This window comes from Ptychodera flava, chromosome 14, assembly GCF_041260155.1.
Source record: "Ptychodera flava strain L36383 chromosome 14, AS_Pfla_20210202, whole genome shotgun sequence".
Classification (NCBI taxonomy): domain Eukaryota; kingdom Metazoa; phylum Hemichordata; class Enteropneusta; family Ptychoderidae; genus Ptychodera; species Ptychodera flava.
In genome coordinates, this window is record NC_091941.1 from 15,186,173 (window position 1) to 15,200,724 (window position 14,552).

Below are 14,552 nucleotides of genomic sequence, written 5' to 3' on the forward strand. Positions count from 1 at the left end.
CAACATCTGCAGCAAGTCTCGTCAGATGTAGTGCAGTCATTCAGGATATACCGGTAGATTGGTAATAGCACTGATTGTGGTTTTCAGGTTTATTACTAAATATAGCTGCACGCATGCGACATATGTCAGACACTGTTGCTTGAAATTCAAACAAATTTTGTTGTTGCATGCATGGCTGTTGTTGCAGCTTGTACATATGTAGCTTGAGCCATAAATTAGTGTGACTTTAAGTAGCCATTGTAACACTATTTGCGCCTCAAGCTCTGTTCTCAGAGATTATTTTTTATGTCTTCTGGATATCTATTACAATGATTTTGTATCACTCTCATGGTGATCAAAGTCAATCTTGTTAAGAACCAATTCAATACTGAAATACATTTACCTTCGATGGATACAAATTGTTTCTCTCCCCCCCTCTCCCACACACACACACAGAGTTACTTAATACCCATTACTGTACATATCTCAATTATGACGCTGGACTCATTCCTAAATTGACCAATACAAGTTTATTTCACAAGTATGTACAAGGGGCACAGTGTAGTGGCAAAATACACACAATCCATACACCAGACACCAAAATAGCTGTGTGATTCCTACTCTAAAATTGTGAACACACAGAGATTGCAATAACAGTATTAGCACTTCAATCAGCAGTCTCACAAGGAAAATGGATTTCCGTGAAAGGAGGATGTCAAGAAAGTGTCCTGTTACACTGGTATCACCAATTACTAACAATTCTAAAATACCCATTCAAATATTTACGCTCTATACAACAATTACCCTATTCCTACAGGGATCTCAGGATGGTAGTTTACAACATCATTTCCAATATAACCTACTTTCTACATCAGGTGCATGTTGCGTCTCTAGAAGTGAGCCTCTCGGGGCTGCATTCTAAAACTTCAAGTTTAATTTCTTATTTCGTATTTGGAATGACTGAATTGTTTGGCACAATCTATTGCAGCAGTCTGCTTATCTTAAAAGAGTACGAGATTCATAGCTGCATGTTATTAATAACCTTAATACATTCTTCAATGCTACTTAAGCCACACATTTCCATGACAGATTTTCAGGATGGCAAAAACAAACCATTGACTGTTCTTCGGGGAATTTCATTTGTAGTACATCAAAAGGGTGGGAAGATACAATCCAAATGCTAAATTAAAAATTTTCAAACCACTGAAAATCATTACGCACCAAATAAACAGGGTCAGGTAAAAGTTGCCATGCACGGTGTACTGTGTTGAACAGGGCATATGCAAAGTATTTTACATACATACAGTAACTGCCAAAGTGCTCTCTCCAGGGGTGTCATGTAAAAAATAACTTGGCGCTTGGGGAATATATTGTCCTCCATGACAATTTATCACACTGTCCTCATCAGATGATTATCTTGTCAACTGTGTGCAAAAAATAACACTTCCCAGAGGGTCCTGTCAACAGTAGATGTAGGACGGCAGTGGAGGTATAAACTTTGCATAAACACTCTGAGAGCATGGCCTATCTGCCTTAGGAAGGCGAGACATTGACCCTTTGTTAACTTACAATTCATGGATTTGTAAAAAAAATCAGATTAACCAGGGTTGGGATATCCTAAAGAAGAATGGAACAGATAAAAAGAGTTATTTCACGAACCCAACAGATGGGACACACACTGGTTTAAACTTTTCCCGATTTAACAATACAGCTGGCAACAGATTAACCTGCTGAAATATAAAACACTTCTTTCACGGGATTCTTCTCTAGTTTCATTTTCACATGCAAATGTATAACATTCGCCATGGAAACACTCCATGATGAATGCAAAACAGTCCTCACTGCCAAGTATCACACAATTAAACACAATAGTTGACTTTCTAAAAAAGCTGCATATCTTTGAATTCAGAGTCAGCTGTATTTGTCACTGTGATTTCAAACATGGACAAGGCATGCAAAAGAGGTTCTTCAAAAGTGACAAAATTGAAAATCTTCACAAGAGATTCTGTTTAGACAACCCAAGGCACCATAAAAATTCCTACATGAGTAACATTCAAAATGGTCATCCCTGAACTACGGTAGTCGATCACCACTTGATCGTGTCATTTTTTTCGGAAAAGATATTTTTTTCATTCTCTGCAATAAACAGGGGTCTTGAATGAGATGAAAACTTTCTTTCTGCATAAAGGTGTTTAAAGAACACTACAAAGGGATTAAAATGTGTACACATGATAAAAGAAACTGGGCATGTGCCTAAACTGCATCAATGCTACAGTGATTAAAATTAGATATGCTCTTGACTGACAAATTTCCAATATTTCATCAGATTTACGGCAGAGTTAACTTTGAATCATAAGTTTCACAGAAGTGGACGAGAGAGAAACTTTCATTGGTTGTTCTGAAGGGAATATACAGTAGTTGAGTACAATTGATCTACCGGGCAATTTTCTGTATCAAATTCATGAAACGATGCGATGAAATGGCTGATTGCCAGTCTGGTCTGGGATATAGCATGGGAGCCACCACAGCCACTACAAACTTGTGTAAACAATAGTAGGTATGATTTCAGTACATCATGAATCTTCTCATGTGAATATGGTCATAGGTACCTCCATGGTGTGGTCTTGCCCTAATACCAATAATACCATGTGTATACAGTGGCTATTACTTGCTCATGGAACTATAGACCCTCTTTTTTATGGTCTATAATGGGACATAGCAACGGTATGACAGAAATCACAGATCTATCAATTCTACATACACCCTCAGGCAATACTCAAGTTCAATATCTGCTTTAAATCCAGGTGCAGCATTTGCTGTCTTGACGAAAATTCATGCATAAATATTCACTTTAAGGGAGACTAGGGAAACATTATATATATACACACACTGTTGTCTTGCATTGAATACTATGGAAGGGCCTGGTTAGAAAGCTGGTATTGAAGGACACAATCACTGTGTTGTGTCTGCAGGAGTAATGACGGTATCTGCACAGGTTGGCTCAGTCACAGTTCTTCTATCACAGTGACTGTGGCTCTGTGAATGGCACAGGGGGCTTTCACTATTGTATAATTAACAAGAGTTTTCTGTAAAATACCTGCTTTGCTTTGTCCCTATACACCAAATGTTGGCGCTTGAATTGCTTTGGAGTTTCAAAGTGTTCAGAAACTACAACTGCCCCCAGAGGCAAAGTTTCAACTGCATGATGAGGTTTTTAAAACATGAATCATTTATAGGTAGCAAGACATGGCACAGAGTACAGGTAACATAGATTGTTAATTCGTCACTTGTTATGTTAAATTATCGCTTGTTTACTGGCAACTCATTGAGTTTCATTGTCGTATCGTGCATAGCTAATTGTCCTCGTACAATGTACGCCTAAGAATTGTTCTTTTACAAATCAAAGCACAACTGGAATTGTTGCTTACATTAAACTGTTATCAGTTGTTGTGCTCTGTGCACATGTACTTTTAAATAATGTCAACATGACCTGGGGTCATCAAGTCAACAGCTACAATGGCTTTTAAGTTTTCTTGACCTTGACCATGGCCACTGCACTGCTGTAACTAGCTATTGATTTCAGGATTAAGTTTATGGTCAATGAGTGGATCACACCACAGCAAAAATTTCACTGAAAGTGGGATTGATTGAAACTTGTCTGCTGTCACTATCTGTAATAATCTGAATATTGACTGTAACTAAAAATACCCGACATCTTTGACTCCTGAAGTGATATATTCTTAAAATGTGCAGACAAATTGTAAGGGCTAGGCAATTTCTTTAGCAAGGTACTAGGTTACTGTGAAGGGCCATTCTGAACCAGTACTGTGTTGTTTTGAAGTTGGGTAGCCTAGTACATCTTTGACTTGAATTTTCTATAGAGTACCATGTCATTACACTATCATTATGCAAATGCAGAGATCTATGGTGTTGTTATTGAAATGGTAAATTTCATGATTTCTTTTTCTCAGTAAATGACTGTAAACACTTGATTATTGTCAAATGTGGCATTTTTGAAAGCTAACTTCTAAGCGGTGTTTCTCCTGCAGGTCGAAACTGACATACGTCAGATTGTTACACCACCTTGGTGATTTTACAATCTACTGAGGTGCTCCTGCTGTCTAAATTGCCTTGACCTGTGAGATATACACATCAAAGAAATGTTTTTGAAATGCAAAGCCGTGTTCTGAAAACTTCTTCCTTTTAAGCGCTGCAAACGGTCTGGGATATGTTGACAACAAACAAATGATGCTGATTGCACAGGTTGCCAGAACTCGTACAGAAAGGTCTTTTTGGATCCTGCTGCTATTTTCCTGTGCCATATTGTATCACACATTATGCTAATCAAATACCAATGGCACTGGATGAATAGTGCACTCGACCATGTCATTAATACTGCATCCGAAACGGTCACCTGCTAAAGTTCAATAAATTATCTAAATGACCCAACAGTTAGAATCTACATAACAGAACACAATTTTCAAGGGTCAGCTGCAAATTAGAAGCATTGTGAATAATATTAATTTTTTTGCTTGCTATTAGACTTTTCATTCCAGCTAGAAAGTGGATTTGTTTTTTTATGTTAGCACTTATTAATTGTGGAGCTCCCAAATTTGCCAAGTGCATGGCGATTATTGCCATACAAACTCTTTTATTTTGAGCATGTTTTGCAAGCAACACAGAATTTCATTAGATGAGAGTTTGAAATGATATCAATGATTTTCTTGGGCAGGGTACTTATTTCCTTATATGTGAGGTGTAGGAATTTTACATTACTTTAATCTGAGGTATGAAAAGAAAATTATTTCTTTGTAGGGAATGTTTTCAATTTATGACAAAGGATAAATTTGCTTGCTCCTGAATTAAAAAATACCACAAAAATATGACAAACCCTCCCCATGTACAACATCCTGTTGTACTGTTCATCACTTTTCCATTGTCTAAACATGCAGAAAAGAAAAATCTACCAAAAAATTTTTTTTCCATGCATTGAAATAAAGAGGATTTGTCTAACACTTTTGTGCAAATGTATTTTTCATATTAAGTTTTGAAAATAAAAAGGAAAATAAAACTCGAAAGGGAGTTCGCTGCAAGACAGCTAACTCTTCCCTGCTGTCACTGTACTCTGTAGCTGTATTGATGTTTTCAATCTTTTGCGCCGTCCCTGAGAATTTGTTCCTTCTGAGGAGTCAGAATCTGATCCTGAGCCTCCGTCAAAGGCTGATACAGTCCCTCCTTTGGGATTTTTGAACAGCGGTGTCCCATCGACATCCACAAACGTTGACGGATCGTAATTACCTGTTGCTCTTGCTTTTTCTAAGGCATTAACTGAAATGAAAGTAAAAGCACAGGGTCAGGTCAAATGAGCATCACACCCACACCCACACATCACGTCAGTGATGACCTTATGAATTTGCAGTATGTATATAACACATCCTGCCGATAGTAAAATCCTGCATTTTGTCCTTGGTATGAGAATTGTGAAGTTACATCATACTACACATACTGTGAGGGTAGACCGTATTGTAATGGGATGTGAGTTGACACTGGTCTCAAGTTCTGTGCCGGTACCAGTCTGAGTATCAAAACAATATGGCATTGTATGGTAAACAATGTACTGTGGGCTGCTGAACAAGGTTGCAAATCATCTACAATTCACCACCATATTGTTAGTGGAGGTTATTGACAAACAGACTACTGCCTCATCCCTGTAACAATAGTGAAGTGGTCAATGGGCAGAATTGTATTCAAAAAATTACATAGCTGATACTAAAGGTCATGTTATATTGTCGACCATGGAAGCAATGCTGTATTAGGAAATGAACTTCCTTTAATGTGCATACAGGCTGCAGCATGAAACTGAAAGATGGAGTATTTCAAGGTTGTGTAAAATTGTTTCTCTTGGACACAATATTCATGATAGGCTGAGTATGTAAAAATTGTATTTCTAATTTAACAGTATAATTTGTATACGCAAATAATGGTTGGATAAATGGTTGGTTAGTTCATGGTTGGATAAATGGCATAGCATTGCTCTGACAATAAATGGTGTTAAGGATTGTAAAGTACAGGTATGAAAAAACAAGGGTGACTGCATAATGATCAGGTTTCCTTGCTTCAGCTAAACTTTGCACTCCATTGCACCTATGTGCAATCATTCAGCTCAACAATAAAGGGCCAACCAAAAGGCATACGGATGAGGAGATCATAAATTTTTCATGTAGGCTCTGACCTGAGGTGGCAGTAATACTTTCCACACTTCAGTTATGATCTCAAAACTGTAAAGTTACTCAATGGGGGAAACCCCAACACAGCACAGTCATCCAGTGTATTTTTAGCTGAATCATCTTGCCATTGTACTGCCACATATTCCGAGTGTCTGGGGGCGTGTCTATGAATCACCATGAAAAGTTTACCAATATCACTTCACATGACATACAAATGACCATCTTGGCATAGCTAAAACACTTCAAAACAATTGCCTCTCAAGTAAGCAGCAGGTTTACAAGGGATTTTTTGTGACTCACTCCAGAAAACACTGCTGTGTATTATTCGAGAATTAAAACTACTGAACATATTCTTTTCATTTCAACATAAACACAATGTCTATATACCAGTGTATACTAGTAACACACTATGTTTTATTAATCATACATCTTGTTTCAAAGGAAGACAAAGTGGGAAGCCTGGAATTCAGTCACACACAAAGATATAAAATTTTTATGTTTGCTAACAAACTCTTATGGGAAAAAATTCCTTAAGCTGGATTTTATATTCAACATGGTCCTTCCACAGTTTATTTTTCTACTTTTTTCCTTATATAAGCATCACCAGAAAAGATCTGTATTTCACAGGAATGGTTTATTTCTTAAAGGTAACTCCACGAATTGGGTTACTGGCGATCCTCTATGAGGACTGAGAAAACCCTTTTTTAACAGAAAATGTACTTTAAGACTTTCAGACCATTGTAAAAGTGACAATGAGAATATAGCCAGTTTACAAAACACAACAGATAACATCAATAATGGATAGCATTTTGCATGCATGACAGCCTACATGTTCTATACAATCATGCACACTCAACACATGCTGAGTAGTCATTTTGTTACTGAACATCGAGTTATATTTGGGAATAATCATTTGACCTGATAGATAAGAGTAGCAGCTTGTAGACTGGAACAAATCTACAAGTATGTCAAATAAAGTCTGACTCACTTTGTTTATCTAGCGTTTCGTTTTGTTTCTTCAGATCATCTATGTCGCTCTGATGTGCATTGTTCTTGCGTCTCATGAACTGAATGTAATCTGTTGCCTTATTCAGAATTTGAGCCCTTGACGCCTGTCAACAGAAAGATATATATGCATATATTTAGTCGGAGGCAAGATATGGCATGATACGACTGTGGGCAAATGTCAACCAAGCGTGCTGCGCCGTCAAGAGGCAGCATGTGCCATTATGATGTCAGGGATATAATTGGTACAATGGTGTTTACTCTTCCAACCATATGTCACTTGTTGAGGTCAATGACTCAAAGCAAGCAGTTTTTCAAGAACGATTTTTTTGTCTGGCTCACACCGTCCATACATTTACAATTCAATACAGACAGTTTAATGTTCTTTATGAAAACGAGAACCCAATTTTGATTGTAAATTTCATACTGAGACATACAAACCACCAACAGTGATGGGTTATTTAATAACAATAGGTATTGTATCACGATAGTGTTAGATATTTTAATAGTACATAGATACTGAGTCAACTTTAAGATCATACTGATAACCCATTGAGATTGATAACAATTGACAATACATCTATGAAACTAAAACTGGCACACAGAAAGCCGCACTGTTCTGACAATTTGTGTCAATACTTATATTTAAAATTGCATATAGTAAATTATTAGTGTTTTTTGACATACAGGAGGAGCTTTATACGATACATTCCCATGCACATGTTTTGTCAAAATGTTCAGTACAACTCAGTTTGACCTGAATGAGTATGTCTAGTCCTGGGCACTTGGGTCCCTGGAAAAACCTTACTGCCAATTCCAAACTGCTTGTCTAGAAGCCCCTATTTTATGGTTGTCAGCATTTGCATGACATATGGTCTGCGTGACTGAACGGCCTCTTTTTGGTTAGGTGAGGTCAGGCATGAAAACAGATACAGCCATACACACTCCTGATACTGACATGCATGCATAAAGCTACAGCTGGGGTGATTATAATGCCATTTACTTCTTTGGGAGTCCAAATATAAATGCACTGATGACGTGCATGTTTTCACTTACTCCATTCTAGGAGCCATTTTTCAATACAAAAGTGTAATCACAGGTGAAATTTGATACACTGTATTTCTTTTGAACTTCTACATCCAACTGAAACTGTTCGCATAAGAAACAATGGCTCAGTGCATCAGCATGTCTTTTGTTCAGTAGAATGGGGCTGCTTGAGAGAAAACAAGCAACCTAGCGGCCAATAGAGCTCACTGTGTTATGTGTAAAATAAGTATTTGTGACACTTGATGGAGAAGGTGGAAATTTTTGGTTGCTCATTTCAGGATGGCCTGACCAAAAATGGCAAAAATAGCTGCAAAAATACACAAAAGAAGATTAAATTGTAATTTGAACACATCACCTTGAGATCATCCGATGTAACATATCTACCAAATATCAGAGCTATCTGATGATCAGTTTTTTAGCAACATAAATTTTTGACCAAAACTGGACCAAATTTAATAGCCCAAAAATACAAAATGGCAAGTTTCATCATAATTTTTGAAGATTCACATGTAGATCATACCTAGGAACCTATAAACCGAATATCAAAGCTATCAGACTAACCATTTTTGTGAAAACAAAACTGACCAAACATGGCAAAAAATTGTCCCAAAAATACAAAATTGCAGATTTCATCATAGTTTGAATATATCACATTTCAATCATCTCCATGAACCTATAGAAAAAAACATTGAAGCTATCAGGCAACCGCTTTGGAGAAAAATCTTTATGACCAAAAGTGACAAAAATTGCCCTAAAAATAAAAATATGCAAATATAATTACAATACGAACAAACCTAACCTAACTGAAGTAAGGTTAAGGAACCTCAATATCACCTCTAAAATCAATTGTCCCAAGCAATTTCAAAGATGATTTTTTTGACCAAAACAGAAAAAAATAACACCAAAATTCAAATTTCACTATAATTTGAACAAAACTGATAAGGACACCCCTAGAAACTGCATACCAAATTTCAAAGCAATTGGACAAGGGTTTGAGAGGAGAAAATTTTTCACCGAAGCAGGAAAAATTGTCTCAAAAATACAAATATGCAAATTTGTCTATGATTTGAACAAACCTAAGTAAGGTCACCCAAAGGAATGTGCGTGCCAAATTTCAAAGCAATCAGACCATCAGTTTCAAATCAGGTGCCAAATGTTGACAGACAATGGACAGACGGGCGAATGACAACAGACAATCAGCCTATCTGATAAGCTCTGCATCAACAACAAGATAAAGTATTTCTTAGAACTGGGTCACTGTACTGTCAAATAGAGATTCACTCCTACCGGTTAGTATACGTTTATTCATAGACAGGTGAGGGGTTTACTGTCTATGGTTTTATTGATTCAGCAACCCCTTACTGCAAAATTTTAAGAGCCTTGACAGAATTAAGGCACCAATACAAATTGTTTAATATGCATTTTATGGATCTTCCTTGGCACAGAACTGGAGAAGAACCAACAGAAACACTGCCTGGCCCTTGACTATACTGTTTCAACATATGGTTCCACATTTCAGGTTGATGTCATATAACAAGTTTCTAAATACAGACATAACGTAATAGAGGTGGGAGAAAGATTACCAAAGCCTACATTATCTGGCACAGCTGATCTTTGACATACAAGAGTACCCATGCATTTATTCTTGTTGATACGTTAATGGTCACCAGTGGTGCCATATTCACCACACCCCTTTTTTCAACTAAAGCTCTAGGAATGGACAGGTGAAGTATTTTTCATTGCAGATACAATATTTCATCATGCTAGCAGCCACATTTTGACAGGTTAAAGTTGGTCTGTGACTGTAAATTGGTACCTGACTGCCACATGGGAGGTACGTCCTTGCATATTCCAAATTCTAAATTTGTAAGCCTTAAACAAAGTGAGGGTAACAATTTATTTGATAATTTTTATATTCTCCTGAAAGCATGAAAAATACACATTTCCACCTAATTTATGTAAATTGGTTAAAAGCTGGTGACAATAAAACTGCACATAGGGCACTTGGCTCAGAATGCCTTGCTTCAGTATATGTTCAAAAACTTTAGTAACTTGAGAGGAAAATTTACCAGAACTGATTCGTAGTTTGTTATCGATTCTTAAAATGTTGAACAGCACACCAAATTCTCCCAATATCTTTCAAAACATAGGGCAAAGTCCCTGAAGCTACTATAGACATGGATACAAAATAAGTATCAGTATTTTCATCCTATTAACCAAGCACATTTTAACTTTCAAATTAACATTGTAAGTAAGTTCTGTTGAATAAGTTGAGACTGTACATACTCAGAGAAAGCACACTGAAGAGACAAATGTTTGAAACTTAAGAAGTTCAAGGTCATCAAAGCATTATAAGGAATCATGTAACTTTCATTGCACTGTTTACACAGATTGCATAATTGCTATAAATAGCACATGAGGAATCTTACAGCCTAGCTTTACCATAAAAACCCTATCACTTTGACCACTCTTTTAATTGACCACTCTATTTTTTTCCTCAAAAAGAATTTTATTTTATCCTTACCAAGTCAACCATATATGGAAATTAGAACTTTCTCTATCTCTATCTCTATTGACTATTTCGAGCATTTCTTTAGATATTAAACATACAGGGCACAATAAATGACAGTTCAGAATATGTTAAAGTTGGGATTCAGGAAAGTTGCCTTTACATGTTTTAATCCTCCAAGATGGTAAGCATTTCACTATGAACTGTCAAAAAAAGTTGAACTTTCTGATAATTCTACAATAAAATTATTTTGGCTTTGATGATTTCCTAATAATTCAATTATTTAAAATCATATTAATTATTTTTTCTGGGTGAATTGATAGGGTTTATACAGTACAAGAATTACATACAATGTAAGTCAAATTTTGACCAAAAATGACAAAAAAATTCCTTAAAAATACAGATTTGCATATTTCATCACAGCTTGAACAAATCTAAGTTGGGTTACCCCTAGGGACCTGTATACAAATAACAACGCTGTCTGACCAGCGGTTATGAAGAAGAAGATTTTTTACCAAAAACGCCTTTTTTGGCATTAATTTGCCTATTTTCAATAATATCAAAAAATTAAAAAAAATAGTTTCTCAAAATCATATTTTTCATCTACACAACAAATATCAAATCAGTAAGTACTGCGGTTCTCAAGATATTTGAGTGGACGGACGCCTCACAAACATACATACATACATACATACAGACTGACGACGGACGCCGGACGGATACCCATCCCAATAGCTTCTATAGACTATAGTCTATAGTAGCTTTCAAAAAAAGCATACTTGACATTCTAAATAACCTAACCGCCACATGAGCAAGCTGTCAAAATACCTGAATGGTGGCAGCGGAACAAAATGTTTAGTGAGGTCACTTCCATGTTAAGTTGCAGCTGATAAACTGGTTGTCAGCATGGGAAGGAAATGCAAATCTGACCTTCCCAAATTCTGATGCATGTAGGGTATGGTACATAATCCCAACAATTGTCTACGGCTCATACATGTACCCACATACACATTCTCCCTGCCACATCACCCTTACACTTGTACACAATATTTATTCCTTCACTTGTCACACTTCAGTTGTCCTCCTTTCCGAATGCAAGCTGACCATTGTCTTTTTTCTCAGTGTAATAGAATTCATTATGCCATACATTTCTCTTTTTAATCTAATTGAGCCCATTTCAGAACAATGGTTTGTGGAAAGCCTCCAGGCTATAAAAATCAATTTCACTTGCTGTCAATCTCATGCATGGTAATGGTATAGCAGCTGGATACAGATTGCCACACAGTCTAACTTGTTTCAAATGCAAATTCATGAGCACCACGCAAGCATTTTTGATTCTCCGACTGGAGGTCTCCCCTAGTAAAGTCAATTCAAAATAGTCAGTGGATCATAGTAATAATAGAATCAATATAACTGTGAAGTTGATATGCATTGTTTGCATGGTAGTGAATTTACAATCTTTGACTCCGCATTATATGGTAACACCACCATTTTAGCATGGAAAAATTCTATTTGCACAACTTACACAATACAGTCTTTTACAGGATTATGTATAAAGACTTCATACAGTACAAAAGATCTGCATTAAGCTGCAAATATATATATATGCAAACATCTGTATAGTTTGTATATGCTAGCATATGCCATGGCTAATGCTGAATGCTATTCTCCTTTTTGCATAGGCAAATTTAGGCACTCACATAAATTGTAGTTATAAACTCTCAATATTCACCCTTTAAAAACCCTGGACAATAATGACTCAAACACAAAAGGTTTCCAGTTTTCCAAAAGCTGTGCTACAACTTGATGAGCCTTAGGCATAGTCAGTTCATTGACAGGGGTCAATCTCTACCAAAAAAAAAGTAGTACCCCACATAGGGCACTAGTTGACAGACTTTCTCATGCAAACAGACAGTCATGTTTGGCCATATTATTATACAGTGACAAAAGGGTTGGCTTTTTCCTATACAATCTAAATACTATTAACCCACCAAGCCCTATTATTGAGTTTAGGATGAAAACAGAGAAAGGTGATCGTTCTCTTTGGAATTTATGCATTCACATTTCTAATGTGTCAGTTACAACAACAATAACATTACCCGTCAACTAGGTTATTATCAACATATTCCAAAGCTTGTCACAGAAACTGCATTCACGCCTTTCATCGATGCTGAGTTTGTCATGATCTTAAAAGCCGCACATTGCATTGGGCCGATGTTAATTTGAAATTTTGACGTCGTCAAAAACATCTATTTAAACTATTATTACAAGTGAAAATGTAGAAATATGAAAAGAATGAGTAATGCAAAATGAGTAAATTATGCACAGAACAGACTCAAGGCAGCGGCATACATAGCAACAGATGGTTAGGTGACGGCAGCCACTTTTGATTCAAATAGCTTATGAAATGTCCGACTGTAAATATACCGATATTTAATGAAGAGATTTTACTGTGTACCGCAAAGGATACTTTTGACAACTCCATAAACTGCAACTCAAGAGCATAAAATTAAAGACCAAATGATGTAGTTACAGTCTGAACAAGTTTTCAAAGCACGTCACCGACGGAGGCTCTTAGATCGGACTGACGCGAGGTTCGACCTCGGTGTTTAACTCCACTGACCCTACCTAGAGATCAACAGTTATGTACATACCTTTTCTCCTTGGAGTGTGGGTATGGATTCCTTCAAACCGTTAAAGCTGTCTTTAATATGATCTCTTCGTTTGCGTTCAAGAGCATTGTGGTGTGCTCTCTTCTCAGCCTGCAAACGACGAAAAATAGAAGAAAGTCACGCTGACACAACATGGCGATCGTGTGGCATCCGCCTTCAGCCTTACGTACGGTGACACATCGTAAACAAGAGCACATGTGATACATCTGAGCGATGACATTCCCGTTCGGTGTTTATTTTTTTTTCCCGGGAACCCCTAAAAACGATTTGTTTTCCGGTATACCAGCCATGACTGATAAGGTGTTGTTTATTATGTATTTTCCCCATTTATTTAAAGCATTTTGCCTTATTGGAAATTTGACGAGCTTTCATTAATTAAAATCTATAATTCTGCACGTAGACCGCCGGCAACCGAGCAAACTGAGTGATCACACAAGGGCTGATTCGATTTGTTTTGCTGAAACAGACGAGCAATAACACGAAAAATTCATTCACTGAAGTCATGATGAATTCAGAGCGAAACATCACAGGCCAAGTGTATTCGATGTTTTTGTGGAGTTAATTTATTTCGGCCAAAACCACTTTTGGGCGCACGTGACCTTGTATACACACACACACACGCACATACCTCGTTCCTGCAATTAGGAGGGGTACTGGGGTCTTCGTCCTACAGAAAAAAATACAAATGTCGTTAAAAAAATCGATAAACCCGAGAAAACGTTTCAATATGATGGTGATCACAAAGATAGAAAGTTACTAACATCGCTTTCAATGTCGATATCTCTTTCATCATCACTCATTTTGATGTTTTGTCTTGACGTTTCCCCGATAGCCAGCGTAGTGTTCTTATGGACGACTCCCTAAAATGGCGTCTAAACAACGCCACGCGGAAAACATGCGACGAGTAACCTACCCACGTGTATTTGTAATCAGCTGATTATATATACATCCGCGGGACCCGACCTCGAGAATTCTGCAGTGTGTAGAAATTATATCCTTTCTGCGAAAAAATAGAGTTATATCAAGGAAAAAAATGTGCTTAAAGTAAAAGCAGAAAAAAATTGCCTGATTCTCGGGTAATGTTCATTTTCCGACATCTGAAGGACTTTTTTA

At 36.9% G+C, this 14,552-nt stretch overlaps 1 protein-coding gene across 1 annotated transcript; it reads right to left on the minus strand.

Annotated features, from left to right (window-relative positions):
• Window positions 1-490: 490 nt before the first annotated feature.
• On the minus strand, window positions 491-14,356 carry LOC139149507 (protein max-like). Its single transcript, XM_070721292.1, has 5 exons — window positions 14,201-14,356; window positions 14,068-14,106; window positions 13,422-13,529; window positions 7,195-7,318; window positions 491-5,307 (listed from the first exon to the last, which is right to left on the minus strand). The coding sequence occupies exons 1-5, from the start codon at window positions 14,237-14,239 to the stop codon at window positions 5,078-5,080; spliced, it is 540 nt and encodes a 179-aa protein (XP_070577393.1). The 5' UTR covers window positions 14,240-14,356; the 3' UTR covers window positions 491-5,077.
• Window positions 14,357-14,552: the final 196 nt, after the last annotated feature.

Excerpts from the sequence above, each read along its gene's own strand:
- LOC139149507 (XM_070721292.1), bottom strand. The coding sequence starts at position 14,239 with ATGAGTGATGATGAAAGAGATATCGACATTGAAAGCGAT. Across the intron at positions 13,530-14,067 it reads CTCCTAATTGCAGGAACGAG|GCTGAGAAGAGAGCACACCA; the intron begins GTATGTGCGTGT and ends CGTCGTTTGCAG. Across the intron at positions 5,308-7,194 it reads CGAAACGCTAGATAAACAAA|TTAATGCCTTAGAAAAAGCA; the intron begins GTGAGTCAGACT and ends CTTTCATTTCAG.